Below are 19,414 nucleotides of genomic sequence, written 5' to 3'. Positions count from 1 at the left end.
TTTCAAGACCCACACATCCGAGACACAGGCGTCTATTTAGAAAGGCAGTTTTGATCTCAGTTACAGGGGAGAGTTTTCTCTATTTCTGTGTAGTCTCCTCATACCCCATGGAGCTCCTCGACCCCTGTAACCTGGCTTTGTCCCTCCCATCACACTGAAAGGACTTTCCTCCAGGACTTTTCCAGTAGCTTCCTAGTGGGAAATCCCAGTGGGGGTTTTCTAGTAGCACGTGATGCTGTTAGAGAATCTTTCTTACAGCATTCTACTCTCTTGGCTTCTAGAACTCTCACTGGGTCCTCCTCAGCTCCTGTGACTGGCTCCTGGCTCCTGCTCTCTTTGTAGGACACTCTTTCTCGTTCCCACCCACCTGCCGTGTTCCCTAAATATTAGTGCAAGTGCTCCCTTCACCTGCAACCTTGTCCTATTGTATTTTCTACTTAGTTTAACTAGCTTAAGTGAATATGCTGGCTGAACCTGAGACCAAGGGAGGCACTCCAGGGGCAGGGACATCCCCGGGCCTCCCAGGGGAACCCAAGATGTCTGATTCCATCCCATTCCCCCTCCTTCCCTCTCCTTGACCATATAGCCTTACCTGCTTCTCCAGGCTCGCCGCGGAAGCCAGCCACCCCAGTAGGCTTACTGCTTGCTTTTTCAGCTTAAGCACTTAATCAGCTGCTTCTCTAGGTCCCGAGTGCATTCTTGCTGACTCAGTAATTCCACTTCTAGGAACTTTAATCTTGAGAACACAGTGTGAGAGACTCATTAAGGTTTAAGGTTGTGAATACTTATCACAGAATCATTTATTATAGGGACGTTCGGAACACTTTGAGTAGCCAGTGATAAGATATTAAGTCTCTCATGATGATGTATTAATACCACAAACTTTTATCATAGTTTTCAAAATTAAAATCACTTTTTGCAGAGAGCATAATGAGAAAATGAAATTTAAATAAAAAGAAAGATATAAAACAGTAGGCTCTTAATTTAAAAATTATATGTATACATCATAAAGTACAGCAGTAGTTAACTCAAAGTGATGGATGGCTGATGACTTTTTTTCTCTCTCTATCTTTATTCTCTCTCTGTATTTTTGCACTGTCTGTGTTATTTTAACTACAACTCACCACAGAGGTCCAGTCCTCTGGGAAGCCCCTCCCAACCGCCCCAACCGGGATGGGTCCCTCTTCTGCGTGTTTCTGGTTCTGGACACGTATTTCTATGGTTCAGGTACCATGCAGCCCTCTGATTTCTTGACGAGAAGACCTTTGGATGTTCATCATTATATTTCTTGTACCTAAGAGCAGACTGAATATGTCTGTTGGCTAAAGAAATTTGTCAGCAGAGAAACATTTTTGCTAAGTTCAAACATTTTCTAAGTTCACATATCTGCAGGCTTTTGCTTCATAGAAGATTAAAATAATGATTCTAGCTTCCCTTTTGCTTTCTGAGCAGTTTGGGCATCGTATCAATCAGATCGGTGACAAAGTTGATCCCTGGAGTTTAAGAAATGGATGTATATTGTTATGGTCTGAATGTTCGTGTCCCCTAAAATTCATATGTTGAAATCCTAACCCCTAATGTGATGGTATCAGGAGGTAGGGCCTTTGGGAGGTGATTAGGTAATGAGCGTGGAGCCCTCATGAATGGGATTAGTGTCCTTATAAGAAGGGATCCTTGAGAGCTTGCTTGCTTGCTCTCTGTTCTCCTCCACGTGAGGATACCAAGAGAAGACGTCTCCAAACCAGGAATAGAGTCCTTACCAGACACTGCACCTGCCAGTGCCTTGATCTTGGACTTCCTAGTCTCTAGAACTGTGAGATATAAATGTTTGTCGTCTAAGTCACCCAGTCTATGGTATTTTGTTATAGCAGCCTAAACTAAGATACACATGAACATGATTGAATCATTGGAACGTAAAACAAACTTATTTTGAGATAATTGTAGATTAACATATATTTCTAATAAGTAATGCAGAGAGATTCCTTGTACCAGTTGGTACCCTTTTATCCAATTTCTCCCAATGGTGTCATCTTACAAAACTGTAGTATAACATTGCAACCAGGATATTGACATTGATATAGCCGAGATATAGAACATTCCCATCACTGCAAGGGTCCCTGATAGCAAGACTCATTTTTCTCCCATCTGTTCCCTCCTTAACCCCTGGCAACCACTAATCTGTTCTCCATTTCTATCATTTTGTCGTTCCAAAAACGTTGTATAAATAAAATCATACAGTATGTAATTTGGGGGGATTTTTTTTCCCACTCAATATAATGCTTTGTGCAATAGTTCATTCCCTTCTATTGCTGAGAAGTGTTTCATGGTGTGGATGGACCACAGTTTGCTTACCCATTCACACGCTGAAGGACATCTGGGCTGTTTCCAGTTTTTGGTTATTATGAATAAAATTGCTACAAACATACACGTACAGGTTTTCGTGTGAACTTAAGTTTTCATTTCTCTGGACAAATGCCCCAGAGAGCAGTTGGTGGGTTGCATGATAGTCGTAGGTGTATCTTTTAAGAAGCGGCCAACCTGTTTTTCCAGAGCGGCCGCACCGTCTTACATTCTCACCAGCAATGTCTCACCTGTATCTTTGTCAGCATTTGGTATTGTCCTAGTTTTTATTTTGGCTGTTCTGACAGATATTATCCCAATATGTGGGATATCTCATTCTTCATATGGGTATTTACAGAGCAAAGTTTTAAATTTTGAGGAAATCTAATTTTTCTAATTTATCAAGTTTTCCTTATCTGGATGGTGCTTTTGGTGTCAAGGCTAAAAATTCTCTGCTTAGTCCTAGATCTCAAAGATTTTTCTTCTATGTTTTTTCCAGAAGTTTTCTTGTGTCTCTTTTACATTTAGGCTTGTGGTTCATTTTGAGTTGAGTGTTGATAACGTGTGAAGTTTTTTTATTCGGAGCGTCTCCCGTGGTGTGGCCTGTCCCGGCAATCATCTGCGTGTCCCTGCCTTCCAGACCTCTACGTGTACGCTGTGCTCGTGTGCTGTGTGGGGATTCTCAGCGTTCTGCTCTTCACTCTGACCATCATCTGGCAGTCTGTGTTTAGCAAGAGGAAATCCAGAGGTAAGAGAACAGATAAGAGTCATGTCTGGAGTGGGAGCACAACCAAACCACAGACAGGCGGAAGATGTTGGGCAAAGTATCACTTTCGTTGAAAGATGCACCCTGAGTCGGGGATTATTGACCTGTGACTGGTAAGCAGTGTGAGTGAGGAGATTTGCCTACCTTAGACTCTGCTAAAATCAACTGTGGCCACTGTTGACATCATTTCAGTACCCCCTTTGCTCAAATCCCTTCCTTCGGTGGTTTCTGAGGGCCCTTACCTCTCTCTTCCTCCCAGAAGAGGCTGTGGAGTCAGATGACCCTGGGTTTGATTCTGGCTCTGCCGCTCAAGACTGAGTTTTTGACACGTTCCTTAACCACTCTGAACTTTGGTTTCCTCATTTATTAAATGACATGGGATGGACACCACCTTCCTTAGATTGAATGTTGTTGTGTGTTCATAATTTAATTGCAGTACCTGACACTGCGCCTGGCAGGCAGATGGGACTGGAAAGGCACCCCTTCCCTTCTCTTCCTGTCCAGTCTGAGTGTTCCCTTCCTTCCGTCTCCTTTCTTGTTGGTGTCCCTGTCCCCTGGGTTCTGTCCTTAGCCCCTTCTTGCTTTACTCTTTCTTCCTTAGTGATTACAGTTCTCATGACTCTGACTCTTATCTCCCTGTGAATGCTGCCTGCTTTCTCTCTCTAGTTCCCGCCTCTCACCAAACCTCCAGGTCGCGTTTCCACCAGCTCCTGTTTCCTCTGAAATACCCTCCCTGTGCACCCCGACTTCAGAATTTCTGAAACGGATGGGGACCCTGCAGCTCCCAGAGATGATCTGGGTAAGAGCTGGGCTCTGGAATTAGAATAACTCTGGTTCAAATGGCGACTCTTCACCTACCAGCTGATGACTTACCTGCCGTGCCTCACCTTCTCCCTCTAAATAATGGGGAAAATACCAGTATACCAGTCTCACAGGACTGTTGTGAGGATTAAGTTGAAAAAAAAAAAAACCCCACAAATAAAACCCTTTACCCATTCCAGCTCCTTGTAAGTGTCCTGCATTTATGATGACTATGGTTATAGTTATATATAATAATTATTACTATTAGCCCAAGGTCATAAAGCTGGGAAGTATTACATTTGGTGGTCATGGCTTAGGGGGACAATTAAACAGAGAAACTGAGCAGAGTTGCCAGAGGGGACTCTCCCCAGAGGTGCAGTCAGGGCTAAAGGAATCTGGGAGGGAGGGAGAGAAAGGCATTCAGGGACCAGCACCTGGGGGAGCTTAGGGGACAAGGGGAGAAGAGGTTTCTGGAACTTTTGAGAGCTGCAGCTGTGGGAGAATTGTCACCAATAAGAGCCTTAGAAGAGGGACTCAGGCAATGCCAAACCAGGCTGCAGCAGGGAGGGAGCCAGGAGCCTACCTTCCTCAGCCCCTCCCTGCCCCCTGCCCTCAGGTGTCCCACGGCTGCTTTCCTTTGGTCCTGCCACCCAGACTGGAAGCCAGAGGACGTGCACAGAGGTCAGCCTCCAGGGCCCGAGCAGGGTGGAGAGAAGGGATGGGGAGCTGGACGGGTGCGCAGAGCCATGCAGCACTGGAGGCAGAGCCAGAGCTCTAGCCAGGTCCTTCTTCCACAGCCCGTGCCCTGCGCACCGTGCTCTGTGCGTCTGTGCTGCACTCTGAGAGCCTCCCTCCACGCCTGCGCATACGTCATCCACGGTGCCCGAGCTTTTCCAAAGACTTGATGGCTTTGATGAGCTCGTGGCACATGTTGCACACGTGCAAATGTATTTGCCTCCCTCCAGGAGGATGGTGTGTAAGACAGGGACCATGCATCTGACCCATTCTCCTTGGAATTCGGCTCGTGACAGCTGCTCAACAAATGGTGGGCAAATGGCTTTGTTTCCCAGCTGCTTTGTTCCCAGCTGTTGGAGTTTTCATGCCACATTGGCAGTCTCCAAGCCTGTTTTGCTCAAAAGGCACCTCTGCCTGGGCTCAGGGGCATGATAGAGAAATCTGCCTGGAGTGCAGGCCCTCTTAGGCCGTGGGGAGGAGCAGGAAAACAAAGTAACGTAGGCAGTTCAGGAGAAGTCCTTCTCCTCCAAAGCCAACGAGGCAGACTGGGACATAAGCTCCAGGCTTCCCACAGAGCCACTGAGAACCCAGATCTTAGCTGCCCTCGTGCCCCCGGGAGTGGGCTCCAGATGGCCTCGTGTGTGCCTGTGCACAGCGTCTGAAGCCCTATGAGCTGTCAAGAGCTTTGCCTGAGCACCTGCTGTGGGCCAGACCCCTTGCTGGCCCCTCCACGTTCTCATGAGTCCTCACCACCGGCCCGAGTGACAGCCCATATTGCTCCCATTTGACAGAGGACACAGCTGGGGAGCTTGATCAAGTCCTGAAACAAGGGAGTGGCAGAGCCCAAGCCCAGCCCGATCCTCAGCCTCCGTGTTTCTGTTCAAGAAAACCTCAGCCATCTGGGGGCTGACGTTGCCGAGGAATTTTCCTTCAGCCTTCAATGCGGTTGTTGCCTAGGTCCTCCCCAGACAGCAGTTCATGGCTCCCGCAGCTCCTCGGGGGCTTGGCGTCCGTCTGGTACAACCGCTGCCCGCAGGCTGGCATCCTGTATCCCTGGCAGGACTGTGCATGTTAGGCCTGGCGTTAGCCCTCACCTGGACCTGAGAGGCTTAGAACAGCACTGCCCAAACCTTCAGGAACAGACTGCTCACCTGAGAACCTGCTCCAATGCAGATTCTGATTCAGAGCGTAAGGGCAGGCCTGACAGTCTGCATTTCTAATGAGAAGTGCAGGCAGTGCCACCCTGATGATGGGAGGCCTCACTCTGAGTAGCAAGGCCTTAGAACCATTTCTTTTTCACTCTAGCCTACTCAGCGCTTCTCTTTACAATGAATATTTTGAAATGATCCCATTACTATCTTGAAATGAAACTCATAGATAAACTGTGCTCCCTGGATGCACAAAAATCAAATCAGGCCCAGACCCCCTTGTTATATAGACATTTTCTGGGTTTCCTGTGCAAGTGTATGTTTGTTGGTCCTTCTGCATCCTCCTGCCTGCGTGGGAGCCACAGAGCACGCAGGTTTGCAGGCTCCTCACACACACGTGGGAAGCAGAGGACAGCCTGGCACCCGCTCTCCCGCCTGCTCGGCAAGATCTGTCTGAAAGGAGGATGTCAGAGCAGCTGTCTGCTCCTGCTGTGATCTCCCGCTGGGCCCCTGAGATACACACACCCCATCCTGGAAGCCAGGGGACCTGAGGGCCAGTCCCCTTCTCTCTCACCTTCCTGCTGCCCTGCCCTCACCCTGTCCTCCTAGGGCGCTCATTGTTCATAGAGCTGGAGTTAATTGCACCACGTGTGACTTACTTTCTACTTTCCTCTGAGCTGTGGGTCTCCATCCCTAATCTTTGTGAGTGCCGGGGTGCCCGGAGCTTCATCCCAGGGCCTCTGCAGCTCTGAGTCACCCTGGAATGCACCAATCCTGGTGGCGTTACTCTAGTGGATTTTCAAGCACACTGGTTTCAAAGGCCTTTGCTTCTTCCGGAATGAGTCCATACCTGCTGCTTTGGTGTGGCCCCAGCAATCCCTCAGCCTTCCATGTTTGAGCTTTTAAAAGGACGGCTTTGAAGGCACACGCAGCCAGAGGGAGAGGGGTCTAGCCCCTTTGTCTCGGCTCTCACGTTTGTCATGACTGCGTTTAGCTTGCACTCGATGTGCTAAAACCCTGGCTCCAAAGCCAGGCTCCCCACGGCTTGCTAGGCACCTACATCTGCCTGCCACATACTGGCTCTCTACTTGCTTACCCGTGGTGATGGGATCGAAGGGCCTGTGATCTTTTCTCCCAGAAGTACAAGAAAGAGAGAGCTGGGGCGCTGCCTCCCACTCACAGCCCCGCTTAGTGGAGGGAGGAGACTGCCAGTTACAGAATGGGGTGGCTGTGGACAAGGTGTCCCTGGGATCTTGGGGAGGATGAAGGGCTCACCAGCCTGGCATCAGAGACGCTTGGACACTGGGACACCCCAGCATTAGCTCTTCCCTCCAACACTTCTGAGACACAGGCTTGGTCATCAGAGCGTGTGGGAAGGCTCGGTGAGCTCTCCTGGGCCCACTGCCCCATCAGAAGGGAGCCCGTCTCCCCGAGTGGGTTCTCGGAAGCCTCCCCAGTAGCTTCGTGAATAGAGCGCTGGACCTAGGGCCTGGATTCAAGCTCCTTTACTTGTAAAGCAGGTCTTCTCAGGCCCCAAATAAATGTCCTGAGCCCCAGGTGTCCTCACTGTGAAATGGGGATAAAAGTTACTCTGCCAGTCCTGGGCCTGGGCAGCTCCAGGGGCCACCTTCTTCTGTGTGTGCTCCACCTCTCCGGGTGGCATCCCTCCATTGTAGTCATGGCGACGGTGGCTCAGCCCTCCCGACGACTAGGGCAGATACAACCCCCCTGTGCACTGTCCCGAGTAGAAATGCAAGGTGGGCTGTGCATGTAGTTGGACAATTTTTTTTTTAGTAGTCACATTTAAAAAGTAAAAAGATAGCAGGTGACATTAATTTTAATCCATTTTATTAAACCCAATATATCTGAAATACCATTTCAACAAGCATCATCATAAAGATTCTGAAAGAGATATTTTACATTCCTTTTTTCATATGAAGGCTGAAATCTAGCAGGTCTTCTCAGGCCCCAAATACACATCCTGAGCCCCTAAGATTTCACAGTTCCAGCACATCGTATTCTGGACCAGTTACATTTCCCGTACTTGATAGCCACCCTAGCTCACGACTACCATACAGGACAGCATGACTCTAGATAGAGAACTTTATGCACTGGTGGTTTCACTGAACGGCTGTGGCCCTAAAATGCTCTTTGTACCAAGACAACAGGAGGTAGAAAACTTGGTTCTCCCCCTCCGCTTTCCACCTGGTGACTGAGGGAGACGGCTTTACCTGTCCTTGTAACTGTGCCGGCCTGGAAACGTGGTCAAGGCAGGGCTGCTTCCTGGAGGGGCTGGCCCTTGAGCTTGGCGTGGCGGGAGCACCCTGCTGCGCAGAGGAAACGGCTGGGGTAGGAAGAGGGCATCCCAGTCCTGACCCTCCAGAGAGACGCAGATGGTGCTTTTCCAGGCTGCAGGGCGCCTGCCTGTGCTGGGGCGGGAGGATGCTGGGAGAGCACCGTGCAAATGCACCGGGCCCTGTGCAGGGGATGCCACTGTGCTCACTGTGCGTGCAGAATGCTCTGTGAATGGAGCAGGAGTATCCACAGGACCTATCTCAGAGTCTCTGCAAGGCCTGGGGTTCTGAAGAAGGTGCAGGCAAGTTGGGGGGCAATGAGGGGGAAGGTCAGCCGTACCTCAGAGGCCCTAACACTGCTACAGAGCGTGATAGGATGGGGGGCATGGCTGCCTCCACCCCCGATTAACCATAGTGGGGTAGGTAGTGGTGACAGGGACAGTCCCAGGTGGCATTGATGGCCTCCGGCCTGGACATGTCATCTGGGACGTTTGGCCATGCGGTGGCCTCTGGGTGCAGCGTGGCCCTAGGCTACAAGGCAGAGGAATGGTGGCTCAGGACCTCGTGCTCACAAATGTCTTCCTATCGGAAGAGGTGAGAAAAACAGCCCTTTCTTTTAGAGTCCTCAAAGTCCTGAAGGTCACAAGTCACCACTTAAAAAACACCGTGTCCCGCGTTTTCATTTCTCTGCAGGTTGGTTGCCTTGCATGGAGCCGGGAGCCTTTGGGTCAAGTGCCCTGGGTGCCAGGCTGTGGCCTGTGGTGGAGACTGGCTCCAGAATTACCCTTCATTGCTTTTCTTCTCTTCCTGGTCTCACTTCCCCACTCTCCAGTGGGTTTCTTAGGATCGCCTCCCACATAGACTCTGTACTTGAATCCCTGTCTTACAGGCTCTGCTTCTGGGAACCCCTAGCTAAGACAGGTGACACAGTTATGTAATCAGCAGTGATTATGCTATGCATATTTAAGGGAGATTCCAGGCAAGGTCTATTTCTCAGATGCCCATAATTCTTCCCCTTGGTGCCCAGGATCACTTTTGGCCCCTGGGCTGTCCCTCTTCATTAAAGGGACATCAGCCCTGCATTCACTGGGCTGAGACCTCATAAGCTTCAGTTGGCAAGTGCTGGCTAAGGTGCACGGCCTGTGCCTGGCACCGACTCTCCTCGCCAGGCTCCTGGCCCTTCTGAGTTAGTCCCCCGCCCCCATGGCCAATTACTAAGGAGCCCCCCAGCTGCTCTCCTGCTCCCTGGCTTCCTGATCTGCAGGCTACCTGCCTTACTGCCCCTGGACCGGACTTTCCCAAACAGGTCAGAGCATGGGGTTCTCTAGGGCCCAGTCCCGGCTCTGCCCTGCTCCAGCCCTGGGATAGGAGACCAGCTGTTTATCCTGGACACTACTTTTTTCATCTGTAGGAGCCCTAATACCAGCCGCCCAGTTCCTCTGAGAATGGTGTGGAGTAGTTACAAGAGGGCTCTGGAGTCAGGCTGCCCAGTTTTGTCCCTTCACAGGTGTGTTAGTTTGCTCGGGCTGCCATAGCAAAGCTTATAGGTGGCCATTGTCTCCCTGTGTCTTCACATGGTTTTCCCTCTGTGCATGTCTGTATCCCTAATCTCTTCTTATAAGGACACCAGCCCACCCTAATGACCTCATTTTAACTTACTCACTCCTTTAAAGGCCCTATCTCCAAATGCAGTCATATTTTGAGGTATTGGCCTTTAGGGCTTCAACATATAAATTTGGGAGGGGGTACAACTCAGCCCATAATATTAGCTGTGTGACCTTGGGCAAGGCCGTTAACCTCTCTGTGCCTCAGTGTCCTCCACTGTAAAATAGGTATGATGACAAAGTTATTGTGAAGATTGAATTAGAGTACAAAGTTGTGGTCTTCAAACATTTTTGTTTGCATAGTCCCTAAAATCATTTAAAAATTTTTGCATCATTGAATGTTTTTTATTTTTGACATCTAAACTTTTTCATCATAAATATAAATTGTTGTAAAGGATGTAATTTCCAAGGCAAATATTGACATCTTAAAAAGAAATGGTTGGGGCTTCCCTGGTGGCACAATGGTTGAGAGTCCGCCTGCCAATGCAGGGGACACAGGTTCGTGCCCCGGTCCGGGAGGATCCCACATGCCGCAGAGCGGCTGGGCCCGTGAGCGGTGGCTGCTGAGCCTGCACGTCCAGAGCCTGTACTCCACAACGGGAGAGGCCACGACAGTGAGAGGCCTGTGTACCGCAAAAAAAAAAAAAAAAAAAAGAAATGGTTAAATCTTTCCTTTAAATCTAAGTATCATGAATTTAACTACATCTGTTGATTTAAAAAGACTCCAAAACAAACGTTAGCCATTAGAAATTTTATATTGTCCCTTCTTCTCTTCGAATTTTTATCTTCAATCCACTTCCCCCACAAAATTTTATCCTATTTTCTTACATTTTTGTTTTGAAAGTTCTTTGTTGATCACTGATTATATTTCTCTGTAAAATAGTATGTGTATAAAAATTTAAATTAAGATTTAAAAAATTTCCTTATTCCACAAGTCTTTAGGTGCTAAATTTTTTTCCTGGATTGAGTTATCAGTAAATACTGCACAATTAGTAAAGATTTAGAAATGAATATAAAATTAATCAAAACCACATAAATACAAGTTTAGATAAATAATCATAAGAAGTAAAATTTTAATGGAAATGTATATTTATTGAAATGGATTTTTATTGTTACTTCCTATATTCTTGTATGAATTTGTAATAGAATTCAGCATCACTTCTATTCCTATATTTTTAAGAGATGTTAGCTCTGAAATACCTCGTTCAATATAAAAAGAGGCAGGAATGGATGAAGTTTCCTTATACCACTCAGTACTTTAAATTGCTTCTGAGTTTTATGTCAAAAGTCACAATGATCTATCATCGAAAATGATTTTAATACTCTACCAGCTGAGGACTGGATTCGGTCATATTTCAATCCTTGTTGAAAGCAAAATATTGGAACGCTTTCCTCTAGTGAAAAGTTTATTTGCCCAGTCATTGCTTTTTCAACACTGACACCAATATTTTAAATCATTTATTGATTCATTGGGGCCATTGATATGCCCACTGGCTTTTACCCCTAGGACAGGTCTCTGTAGTACAAGTCAGGATGGGTAAGAGGTATGCCTTGATTTTATGAAGTAGAAAGGGTGATGTAACAGGGAGGGAGGGAAAGGAATACAGCCAGACCTCAGGCAAGTTCCAGGGGAATGAATTCTAAGTAAAGAATACCATGGAAGGTGAGGATCCAGAAACAGATGTCCTTAAAACTATTCTTCCTAAGGGTGCCCAGGGGTACGCAAACCCCAGACTAAAGACCACTGATCTATATAATAAGCTTAGAATAGTGCCAGGAACATATGAAGTGTTCAGGAAGTATGAACTATGGTTTTATTATTATTGCATCTATAAATGATCCAGCATATAGTAGGTATTAAGTAAATGGAATGCAGAAAGAGTTCAGATACTATTAGGGGGTTGGACAAGATAAACCAAAAAAACCCCTCTAACGCTGATTCTGTCTTTCTGGTTTGGAGCCTGCATTGGTCACTTGCATCACAGATCACTTCAAGTGTAGGAGCTTGAAACAACAACTGTTTTATTTGCTCACAATTCTGCAGGTCAGCAAGTTGACCTGGGCTCAGCTGAGCGGTTCTTCTGGCCTCAGCTGGATCACTCATGCAGCTGCAGCCTGCTAGTGGGTCAGCTGGGGCCTGGCTCCTTCGGCGCCTCAGCTGGGATGACTTGTGTCTGTTTCATGTGGTCTCATCTTCCAGTAGGCTAGCCAGGCTTCTTCATGTGATAGCAGAAGAGTTCCCTGCAATGAGAGAGAGAGAGAGCGAGCGAGAGAGAGCTCACAAACCTCAGAGCACAGGGCCTTTTATGCTTCTGCTTGTGACTCATTGGCTAATATTTCACTGGCCAAAGCACATCATGTGGCCAAGCTCAGAGTCCGTGTGGGAGGGAGTTACACAAGGATGTGGATAGATGTATTAATGTGTGATTCATTGAGGCCATTGATGTAACGCTCTACTACACAACTCCAGGGCCCTGTGGCTGTTTCAGCTTTACTTCTATTTGAGGTGAACTCAACGATGAGCTTAGAGTGGACACTTTTTAGGATAACTGCCTAGGTATTCTTATTTTTCCTCTGTAGCTAGAACACGGTTTTTCTGAAGGAGACCTACTATGGAGGATGTCATTGCAAAAAAAAAAAAAAAAAAAAAAAAAAAAAGGCTGTTTGTTTCCCAGGACCTCCTCTTAGTCCTGGAAGAGCTTTGATCAGAGAATTAAAACCCATTTTATAGACAGGAGCGCCTAAGTGGAGAAAAGTTGCCCCCAGGAAGCCTTTCTCATGGCTAAGGCAGAGCTCAGAAGTTGGGTGACTCTATAACTCTAGGTTAGAACCCAATTCAACCTGGCTTGGCAAAAAAAATGAATCTGGGGGGTTATGTAACCAGGAAGCCTGAGGTGTATGGCTTCATGCCTGGCTTGATCCAGGTATGGAACAATATCAAGTCACTGTGGTGTCCTTGCCATGACTCTGCTGTGCTCATCCAAAGAGAAGTATAATAGCCCTGAGAGGTGGTTGTGCCAACGTTTGGGCAGTACCTGGCCACCTACATTTCCTAGGAATTCCTGGAGAATATATATCTAAAGTAGCATTTATTTACCATCTTCTATATCTTTTTCCTTTCACAGTGAGACACTATTTGGTGAAATGCCCTCAGAACAGGTAGGAATATTTTCTTCTTGTTTTCAAGTAAAACTCTTTGCTATTTTACTTTCTTTTGATATTACCAAGAAATGGTTAAATTCATATCTTTACCTTAACGTCTGCATATTAGTTCAAAAATTGGCCTAAAATGTGTGTTCTGCATGCACTTGCATGTTTCCAGATTTCATGTTCTGACTGTCACCCTGAGAGGGGCCAGCAAACATGTGGTTCAGGCTGGCCCAACATACATGCTGGAGGAGGCTTGACACCTGCTCTTGAATGACCGTTCCCCTGTTTAGGAAGGAGCTGGCAGGTGGACTGAACCACTTTGATGCCTTTTGACCACAAACACTCCTGATCCCCTTCCACGAACGCCTGCTTGTCCTATGTCCTACTCTACAGAATGCGTCCATTAGTGATACATGTGCTAAGATGCTAGCCTTTTAGCTGATGGGACACACCTCACAGGTAACAATAGTTATGGAGTTATGGTAGATATTGCAAACTCATAGTATTTAAAAATTTGAGACTTCTGGTCCAGACAGGATGGATTAGATCAATTTCTCTCTGCTCTTCCCTGCTAATAAGCACAACTATCAATTCTGGAAATAATATAAGAGACAGACAAAGGAGGACTCTGAAAGGTAGTAAGAAGAAAATGATGAAAGACAAAGGCAAAGAGAAATATGTTAAAAGCAACCAGAGAGAAACAATGCATTACCTACAGGGAAACACAAATTTGAATGACAGTGCATATTTCATCTGAATCCGTGGAGGGCAGAAAGAAGCAGCCCATTTTTCAAATACTGCAAGAAAAGAAATGTCACCCACAAATTCTATATTCAGCAAAACTATCCTTTAGGAATGAAGGGGATATAAAGGCATTCTCAGATGAACGGAAACGAAAAGAATTTTTAATTTCACTATCAGGCCTACTTTAAAAGAATGGCTAAAAGAAATTCGTGAAATAAAAGGAAATATCTTGTTGCATTAGGAAAGAAGAAGGAAGAATTGAAAGAGCAGAAATATGGGTGCATAAGTAGACTATTCTTTTCTTCATGAGTTTAAAAAGTAATATTTGATGATTGAAACAAAAAATTATAAAACCATCTGATACTCAAGAAGAGCATTATGATATGTAAAAATGAGGAGGGTAAGTGACCTAAATAGAAATGAGATTTCCACACTTTACTTCAAGTGATAGAACATTTTTACCAGTGGGCTGTGGTGTCACATGTGTGTATTGCAATGCTCAAAGCAATTATTAAAGGATTATGAAAAGTACATTCAAAACCAGTATAGAATAATAAAGATAGAATCCTAAAATATGTTCAAGTAACATAAAGAAACAGAGGGATGAGAACCGCAGAAAACAGACAGAAAGCAAATAATAAAATGGCAGACTTAATTGCTGACATACTATTTATCTTAAATGTAAGTGGTTTAAATACATCAGATGACAGAAGCTGACAGAGTGGATTAAAAAAAAAATGACCTAAATATATGCTCTTTACAAGGAACTCATTTCAAACACAGTGACATAGGAAGATTGAAATAGAAGGATGGAAAAAGATATACCGTGCAAACATTACCAAAAAATTCAAGAGTGGGCATACTAATACATGATAAAATAGACTTCAGAGCAAAGAAACTTACTAGAGATAAAGAGGGACATTAAATAATGATAAAAGGGTCAATCCACCAGGAAGACAAAGATCCTAAATGTGTACATATCAAATAGCAGAACCACAAAATGCCTAAAGCAAAAACTGAAAGAGCTGAAAGAAGAAATAGATAAGTCCACAATGATAATTGGCAACTTCAACATCCCCTCTCAGCAGCAGATAGACCAACTAGATAGAGAATTAGCAAGGATTTTGAAGACCTAAACAACACAGTCACCCAAGAGGACCAAATTGATATGTATCAAACACGCCAACCACCAACAGCAGAACACATGTTTTTCCATCCCCCATGCAACATTCACCATAAGATATGGCTTGTCTTAGACCAAATCCTGGGTTATAAAACAAATCCCAACAAATTTAAAATAATTAAAATCATATAAAATGTGTTCTCTGACTGCAGTGGAATTAAACCATAAAGCAGAAATAAAACAACAGCAAGAAAATCTCTAACCATGTGGAAATTAAACAACACACTTAAAAAAAAATCCATGGGTCAAAGAGGAAGTCTAGAAGGAAATAAAAAATACATAGGATTGACCAAAAATGAGAATAGACGTAACAGAATATGTGGTATGCAGCTAAAGCTGTGCTAACAGTGAAATTTATAGTATTAAACGCTTATATTAGAAGAGATGAAAGCCCTCCAATCAACATTCTGAGGTCTCACCTCAGGAAATTAGGAAAAGAGCAAAATAAACCTGAAGCAAACAGAAGGAAGGAGATAATAAAGATCAAAGCAGGAACTGATGAAATTGAAAACAGCAATGTGATAGAGAAAATCAATGAAACAAAAAGCTGTTTCTTAGGAAACCTTCGGGGAAAAAATGGGTAACGTGTACATAAGATCTCTCTGCTTTATTTCTTGTGACTGTATGTGAATGTCCAATTACCTCTGTTAAAGTTTCAGTTAACAATTGTATTTGATATCTCTGGGGGATCCTGTTTACAGTCCCAACAGTCCCTATACTGGACTGCTTTGCGTTCCTGCTATTGAGTTTGGGATCCTCAGAAATCCTGTTACTCATATCAAAATGCAAAGTTATTTTATTGAGAGCTTACCGTCTACCAGGTACTGTTCTAGGAGCTTGGGAAGCAGCAGTGAAGTAAAGAGACAGAAATCCCTGCCTTCGTGAGTGCAAATGTATGTGTATACGTCCCCAGGAGAGATGTCTGAGTATGGTTGAGTGAGGGGATTAGCAAATCCTCTCCCCGAAAAAGCAACTATAAATCTTAACAAAATTGACAAAAGTAACCATTTTAGAACTTTGGCAAGACCAGAGGTATATATTAACCTGAGAGGCTTTTCTACTTGAAAAACTGCTGAACTGCTGAGAGGAGCAGTGGTACTCTGTGGAGTTTTGGCCTTGGGCAGCTCTGATATTCTCCCCTCCCAGCTTGGCTGGTGAGGAGATTTTTTTATGGCAGGAAATGCTGGGAGGACCATCAGCCTCTCTATTGTGGTAGAAGGGGGCTCACTTGACTTGGAGCAGTGTGCAAAGCCCACGTTCAGCAGTGTTGGCAGTGGAAGTGGCAGTCTTAGCGGTATTGAGCAGGGAGGCCCAGTGGTTCTGCTAGCCTGAGGTTTGGGTCACAGTTGGGTCAAGCATATCTCTGGCTGAGACAACATGCATGTGCAGAGGAGAGTGGAGGGCATCCAAAGGATAGAAAAAGATACACCATGCGAGTAGGAACAATAAGAGAGGCGGTAGTTAAGTTAATAAGACATACTTTAAGACAAGAAATATTACTAGAGACAAAGAAAGAAGTTTTATAATTATAAAAGATCAACATATGAGGATAATTTAACACATTGTATTGGACCAAACAGCAGAGCCTCAACATACATGAAGCAAAAACAGAAAATTAAAAGATGAAAATTTTCAATTATTCTAGAGTAATAGCTGGAAATTTCAATGCTCCACTCTCAATAATTGATAGAATACTGAGAGAGAAAATCAACCAGGACACAGAAGATGAAGCAGTTTTACCTGACAAATAAGAATGCTTTACCCAGTGACTGCATAATGTATTCTTTTCAAGTTTATTTGGCACATTCTCCAGGATAGGCCACATGCTAGGCCATAAAACAAATCTTTATAAAATTAGTATTTTATTTATGTAAGAAATCATATGAAGTCTGTTCTCTGACCACAACAGAATTAAATAGAAATTAGTGACAGAAAGAAATCTGGGAAATTCCTAAATGTTTTGAATTTCAAACAACATACTTTTAAATAATATAGGGGTCAAAGAAGAAATCAAAAGAAAAATTAGAAAATATTTTGAATTAAATAAACATGAAAACACAGCATATCAAAACTTATAGGATGCAGCAAAAGTAGTGCTTAGAGAAAAATTTATGGCCTTTAAATGCCTATATCAGACAAGAAGAAGGGTCTAAAATCAATAGAAGCTTTCACCATAAGAAACTAGAAAAAGCAGGGTAAGTGAAATCCAAAGTAAGCAGAAGAAAGGTTATAATAGAGATTAGAACAGAAATCAATGGCATGGAAAACACACACACACACACACACACACACACACACAAAGAAGTATCAATGAAACCAAAAGTTTGTTCTTTGAAAAGATCAATGGACTTGCCAAACCTTAAGTTAGACTGTCCGTGAAAATAAAAAAGAGAGAGAGAAAATAACCAATTACCAAAATTAGGAAAGGAAAAAGGAATCACTACAAACCCTACAAAAATTAAAAAGTTATAATCCTGATAATTCAGGTTTATTCTAACAAATTAGACAACATAAATGAAATGGAAAAATTCCTAGAAAAATACAAATTTCCAAAACTGATTGAAAAAGAAAGCTATAGTCTGAATAAACCTATAATAAGTCCAGAAGTTAAATTGTTAGCTAAAAAGTTTCCAGCCACGAAAAGCCTAGGCCCACCTTGCTTTACTGGTGAAGCATACCAAGTATTAAAGGAAAATAAGAATACCAACCCCTCACAAAGTCTTTCCAAAAAGTTGAGAAAGCGTAGTCTTTCCAACAAATGATGCTAGGACAAAATATATAAAGAACACTTACAACTCAATAATAACATGATAAATAACACAATTAAAAGTGGATAAAGAAGACATACAGATGGCCAACAGGCATATGAAAATATGCTCAGCATCATTAATCATCAGAGAAATGCAAATTAATCCACAATGAGATATCATCTCATACCTGTCAGAATGGCTAGAATCAAAACAAAAATAACAAATGTTGGCAAGGATGTAGAGAGAAGGGAACCCTCATACACTGTTGGTGGGGGGGTAAGTCGGTATAGCTACTGTGGAAAACAGTGTGGAGGTTTCTCAAAAAACTAAAATAGAACTACCTCATGACCCAGCAATTCCACTCCTGGGTATATATTCGAAAAAAACAAAAACACTAATTTGAAAAGATACATGGCACCCCTATGTTCATAACAGCACTATTTATGATTGCCAAGATATGGAAGCAACCTAAGTGCCCATCAACAGATGAGTGGATAAAGAAGATGTGGTATAGATACACAATGGAATACTACTCAGCCATAAAAAAGAATGAAATTTTGCCATTTGCAGCAACATGGATGGACTTGGAGGGTATTATGCTAAGTGAAACAAGCCAGACAGAGAAAGACAAATACTGTGTGATATCACTTATACGTGGAATCTAAAAAACCAGTAAATATAATAAAAAAAGAACAGACTCACAGATATAGAGAACAAACTGGTAGTTACCAGTGGGGAGAGGGAAGAGGATTAAGAGGTACAAATTCCTATGTATAAAATAAATAAGGTACAAGGATATATGGTGCAACACAGGGAATATAGCCAGTATTTTATAATAACTATAAATGGAGTATAACCTTAAAAAATTGTGAATCACCATGTTGTACACCTGAAACTTACATAATATTGTACAGCAGCTATACCTCAATTTAAAAAAATGGCCAAAAAAGACTTGAATAGATATTTCCCTAAAGAAGATACATAAATGGCTCGCAAGTTCATGAAAATATGTTCAATATGATTAGTCATTAGAGAAGTGTGAATAAAACCAAAACGTGGTGCCACTGAACACCCACTACAATGGCTATCGTAGAAAGATAGACAATGTCAAGTGCTGGCCATGTTGTGGTGAAACTGGAACCCTGTACATTGCTGGTGGGAATGTAAAATGGTGTAGCCATTTTGGAGAAACAGTTTGGTGATTTCTTAAAACATTAAACATAGACTTAACCATATGACCCAGCAGTTTCACTGGTAGGAATCTACCCAGGAGAATGAAAACATATGTCCACACAAATACATGCATGCAGCTTTTCATAGCTGCTTTATTCATAATCACCAGAAGCTGGAAACAATCTAAATACATCCATCAACTGGTGAATGGATAAACAAAATTTAGTAGTTCATTCACTGGAATACGATTTGATAATAAAAAGTAAGAAACTGCTGATCTATGCTACCACAGCGGTGAACCTCAAAAACGTTGTACTAAGTCAACTAAGCCAGATGCAAAAAATTACATATTGTGTGATTCCACTTATTTGAAATGTCCTGAAAAGGGAAATTTATAGAGTCAGAAAGTAGATAAGTAGTTGCTTAGGGCTGAATAGGGATTAACTATAAATAACTATTTATTTATAGTTTTGGGGGTGATAGGGATGTTCTAAAGCTGTATTGTGGTGATGGTTGCACAACTTTATAAATCTACTAAAATTATTGAATTGTACACTTACGATCAGTGAATTTTATGGGGAGTAAATTATGCTTCAGTAAAGCAATTTGTTTCTTTTTTAAAGCATATGCCCCGAAAAGGCTCCAAGGGCCGGCATTTCAGGCGTGGGGGAAGGTTATGGCTCAGGTGATCAGAGGCTGTGGAGGGACCAGCCTGCCAGTGTTTCT

General features: G+C 43.7%; 1 protein-coding gene across 2 annotated transcripts in view; it reads left to right on the top strand.

The window, feature by feature from the left end:
• The window catches only part of VSTM4 (V-set and transmembrane domain containing 4), an 86,808-nt gene that overhangs the window by 27,053 nt on the left and 40,341 nt on the right, over positions 1–19,414 (top strand). For both annotated transcript variants that reach the window (XR_014297874.1, XM_082673549.1), the window contains exons 4-5: positions 2,981–3,088; positions 12,814–12,847. Coding sequence is in view for 1 of the 2 variants with exons in the window: in XM_082673549.1 (XP_082529675.1) it covers positions 2,981–3,088; positions 12,814–12,847 (142 nt within the window). In the remaining variant the exon portion in view is untranslated. The remainder of the gene's footprint in view (positions 1–2,980; positions 3,089–12,813; positions 12,848–19,414) is intronic.

The sequence above is a fragment of the Grampus griseus genome, assembly GCF_964374135.1.
Source record: "Grampus griseus genome assembly, chromosome: 16".
Taxonomy (NCBI): domain Eukaryota; kingdom Metazoa; phylum Chordata; class Mammalia; order Artiodactyla; family Delphinidae; genus Grampus; species Grampus griseus.
Note: the sequence above shows the minus strand (reverse complement) of the source record. Positions and strands in the feature narration are given on the sequence as shown.